The 2,780-nt window shown below is 45.1% G+C and overlaps 2 protein-coding genes across 2 annotated transcripts in view; one reads left to right on the top strand and one right to left on the bottom strand.

The window, feature by feature from the left end:
• The window catches only part of LOC102828476 (thyroid transcription factor 1-associated protein 26-like), a 6,837-nt gene extending 6,349 nt beyond the window's left edge, over positions 1-488 (bottom strand). The window contains exon 1 of the mRNA XM_006871842.1: positions 335-488. Coding sequence (XP_006871904.1) covers positions 335-488 — 154 coding nt within the window. The remainder of the gene's footprint in view (positions 1-334) is intronic.
• Positions 489-661: 173 nt separating this feature from the next.
• Positions 662-2,780, top strand: part of METTL25 (methyltransferase like 25) — a 182,104-nt gene continuing 179,985 nt past the window's right edge. The window contains exon 1 of the mRNA XM_006871821.1: positions 662-911. Coding sequence (XP_006871883.1) covers positions 662-911 — 250 coding nt within the window. The remainder of the gene's footprint in view (positions 912-2,780) is intronic.

Here is a 2,780-nt window from a genome sequence, read left to right as displayed (position 1 = left end):
TGTTGTTGTTGAGTGCCGTCGAGTCGGTTCCGACCCATAGCGACCCTGTACAGGGTTTCCGAGGGTATATATATATATAATAATAAATGGACTTGGAGGCGCTCTATGATTACGGTTTCATTAGGAAAACGTAGAGGCGAATCAAAAATAGATTCCAGTCCGAGTAGAGGTTTAAGGTTAACAACACTGTCTTCCCATCCAAAGCTCAGCGAAGGTTACAATTTCACCGGGTTTATAAACCCCTTTTCTCTGTCCCAAGTAGCATTGGGTTTTATTCCTAAATCTTACTTCCATGCAGGCCCAAGTACTTTTAAAAGGTTGTCTTCTTACGTACCTTCATGAACGCTACCCACAAAAATGTTCGGATGATTACTCCGCCACCTTCTCTGTTTCAGATTCTTATTCTTGAATTCGATCGGAGAAACCCCTTCGCCACGCTTCCTGAAACTCCCTGCAGGCTGGATACCAGCTACCCTCCCTGGCGCCATGGCTGACCACCCGTCACCAGAAAAACGCACCCAAAATACGTCATTAAGCCGAAGCAGTCAATCCGCCACCAATCCCGCTCGGAATTCGATTTATCTGGCTTGCGCCACATATTTGAGGAGCCCTAGCCTCCCAGCCACGTTTGCGCCACCTACAGCCCTGGAGGGCGAGCGTCATGGCTGACTCTTGTCCGCTCCCTGAAACCCCGGACCTGCCCACGCTGCATGCCAAGTTACAGGGGATGCTGCAATTCTTAAAATATTCTCTGCCCATTTCGAATGCTCATACGGTAGACTTCTACACGGAGTCTGTGTGGGAGAAGCTGATCGACTTGTCCCCGGAGACAGTGCTGGCAGCGTTAGGGAGGACGACCGCAGCGCGGCTGTCCGAAGCTCGCCCCCTCGTGGAAGCAGGGGGGAAATCAGGTGAGTGGCGCGGTGGGAGAAAGGAAGAGAAGGCGGAGAAGATCCGCCCTGCTAGGTGCGTCCCCTGGCTGCAGCCGAGCGGGATTGGGTGAATGACGGGACTGGAGTAGGCGTGGCCGCGGGCGCGCCCCTTGGTGAATATCTCTGCAATAACAGTGCAACCGCGGCGCTTTGGCTGGAGCTCGCCCTAGTCTCGCGAGTGCTTGTGTACTTCCAGAGTTGAAACAGATAACAGACACAAGCTGGGAGGCTCATTCATTTTAATTTCAAAGTGCTTTGACTGGAGGGCAGCACGTGGACCCACACTTTCATGGGCTTGTATATCTAGGTTTGACATTGTAGGATGAGCACAGAGGAGTTGAGCAACTCCGCGGAAACCTTACACAAGATTCTTCTGAGTCACACTGAACCGACTCCATGGCACTAACAGCAGCAGCATAGAATCTAGGTGGAAACGGCAAAATATAAATCAAAAGTTAATGGAATGAGCAAGATAATGATAATTGCTGAGAATAAAATAAAGCAGTTATGTGTGAGGAGGCAGCTTTAAAGTAGGCTTCTGAAAATTTACCAGTTTGCAGTGAACTGCAGGGAAGGATTTCAGGCCAAGAGAACAGCTGAGGCCCTCAGGTACAAATGAATACATTTAGGCATGGAAGCAACCTGATCTAAATTGTTGATGTTGTTAGATGGCATGCAGTCAGTTCTGAATCGTAGTAATCTTGTGTACCATAGAACCAAGCACTGGCTGCGCCTTTCTCACATTGTTGCAGCCACTGTATCCGTCCATCTTGTTGAAGGCCTACATCTTTTTCTACTTCAAGTACGATGTCCTTCTTTAGGGACATAGTTAACTATGCTTGGATTAGGTTTCACCATGGGGATAACCACATCTCAATTTCCAAACCACTGGGAATCCTTTCAAGTTGACAGTACACCTTAACTATCATACTGGGTCAGACAGAATTACCATTTCCAACTTTTTGAGAAAATGCCATACTATTTTCCACAGTGATTGTACTATCTTAAAGTTCCGCCAGCAGTGTAGGATGGTCCCACTCTGTTCATACCCTCACCAGCATTTGTTGTTTTCTGTTTGTTTGATTTTTAAACTTTGCTATTAATGCAGGAGTATGATAATATTTCATTGTTGTTTTGATTTGTATCTCTCTAATGGCTAAGGAGTCCTGGTGTGGCACTGTAGGATAAGAACTGGACTGCTAACCACAATGTGAGCTGTTCAAACCTACCAATCATTCCTTGGAAACCCTATACAGGGTCACTGTTAGTTAGAACCCACTCAAATGCATTTAACAACAGCAGTGGTTAATGATCATGAACACTTATTCATGTTTGCTGAATGCTTAAATGTCTTCTTTGGTGAAGTGTCTGTTCATGTCCTCTGACAATTTCTCAGTTGGATTAGTTGATTTCTTGTTAGCGTGTTGAAGTGCTCTATAAATTTTGGAGAATAGAAAATTTCAAAGGGTGGATATAGAAGACAAAGCCAAATTTTATAATGAAATGTGCAAAGATTTGGAGTTAGAAAACCGAAAGAGAAGAATACTCAGCAGTTCTCAAACTGAGGGCACTGAAGAAAAAATTCAGTTCTGGGTTTGCAATAGTAAAGGATCCTCTGATGCAGAAGATATCAAAAGAAGATGGAATAAATACACAGAGTCACTGTGCCAAAAAAAAGGTCGATATTCACCCATTTCAAGAGGTAGCATATGACCAAGAGCCATATGAAGGAGGAAGTCCAAAGTACACTGAAAGGCATTGGCAAAGAAAGAACAAGGCTCGGGGAATTGATGGAATACAAATTGAAATCTTTCAACAAACTGACTTTGCACTGAAGGCTCATCTATG

This window comes from Chrysochloris asiatica, unplaced genomic scaffold (assembly GCF_000296735.1).
Source record: "Chrysochloris asiatica unplaced genomic scaffold, ChrAsi1.0 scaffold00175, whole genome shotgun sequence".
NCBI classification, from domain to species: Eukaryota; Metazoa; Chordata; class Mammalia; order Afrosoricida; family Chrysochloridae; genus Chrysochloris; species Chrysochloris asiatica.
The sequence above is the reverse complement of the archived record's forward strand: the minus strand, read 5'-3'. Positions and strand labels throughout refer to the sequence as shown.